This window comes from Hipposideros armiger, unplaced genomic scaffold, assembly GCF_001890085.2.
Source record: "Hipposideros armiger isolate ML-2016 unplaced genomic scaffold, ASM189008v1 scaffold_159, whole genome shotgun sequence".
Lineage (NCBI taxonomy): Eukaryota > Metazoa > Chordata > Mammalia > Chiroptera > Hipposideridae > Hipposideros > Hipposideros armiger.
In genome coordinates, this window is record NW_017731509.1 from 2,853,711 (window position 1) to 2,854,801 (window position 1,091).

The following is a 1,091-nucleotide window of genomic DNA, read 5'->3' on the forward strand; positions in this document are numbered from 1 at the left end:
CTAGGAAACGCGGTGGTGCTGTGGCTCCTGGGCTTCCGCATGCGGAGGAACACCTTCTCTGTCTATATCCTCAACCTGGCGGGAGCCGACTTTCTCCTCCTTTGCTGCCAGATTATACGTTCTCTGCAGACACTCATCTACTACTTCCATTCCATCCCCATTTTTGCTCCCAGCTTCTTCTTCACCATTTTCACCTTTGCCTACATCACAGGCCTCAGCCTTCTCAGCGCCATTAGCACCGAGCGCTGCCTGTCCGTCCTGTGGCCCATCTGGTACCGCTGCCACCGCCCCACACACATGTCGGCTGTCATGTGTGCCCTGCTCTGGGCCCTGTCCCTGCTGCTGAGCATCCTTGAAAGGACCTACTGTGACTTCTTTTTTAGCCATTTATATAAGGTCTGGTGTCAAGTATTTGATTTGATCACTGCTGGGTGTCTGATTTTCTTGTTTGTGTTTCTCTCAGGCTCCAGCCTGGTCCTGGTGTCCAGACTGCTGTGTGGCTCCCAGCGGGTGCCGCTGACCAGGCCATATGTGATTGTCCTGCTCACAGTGCTGGTCTTCCTCCTCTGTGGCCTGCCCTGGGGTATCCACTGGTTCCTAGTATACTGGATTAAAAAAGGTTTATATGTGTTCCCCCCTCCTCTGGTTTCACATGTGCTGTCCTGTGTCAACAGCTGTGCCAACCCCATCATTTACTTCTTCGTTGGCTCCTTTAGGCAGCGATGGAGGGGGCAAAGGCAGACCCCGAAGCTGGTTCTCCAGAGGGCTCTGCAGGACTTTCCTGATGGGGGTGAACATGGAGGAAGTCTTCCTCAGGAAGCCCTGGAGATGTCGGGAAGTAGTCTGGTGTCCTGATTCAGAGTCTTGCTTTGTTCAGACACATGGGGTTTATAGAACCAACTTGTCCCTATAAGTTTGGGAGGTTTCTTAAGTCTCTCAACTTCTGGGCCTCTGAATTAAAACTAATATAATAATCCCACTGATGAGGATTAAGTGAGACTGTGCCTGTTAGACACACACTGGGTGCAGTTTCTCAGGACTGCCCTACCCAGGACATTCACCCCACTCGTTTGGGAGCTTTGCCAATGCTG

At 52.1% G+C, this 1,091-nt stretch overlaps 2 protein-coding genes across 2 annotated transcripts in view; both read left to right on the top strand.

Annotated features, from left to right (window-relative positions):
- LOC109387449 (mas-related G-protein coupled receptor member X2-like) overlaps positions 1–1,045 on the top strand; it is a 2,905-nt gene extending 1,860 nt beyond the window's left edge. The window contains exon 2 of the mRNA XM_019651353.1: positions 5–1,045. Within this exon, the coding sequence (XP_019506898.1) occupies positions 5–855 (851 nt within the window). The 3' untranslated portion in view covers positions 856–1,045. The remainder of the gene's footprint in view (positions 1–4) is intronic.
- The window catches only part of LOC109387458 (mas-related G-protein coupled receptor member X2-like), a 27,524-nt gene that overhangs the window by 5,224 nt on the left and 21,209 nt on the right, over positions 1–1,091 (top strand). The gene's annotated exons all lie outside the window — the stretch shown is intronic.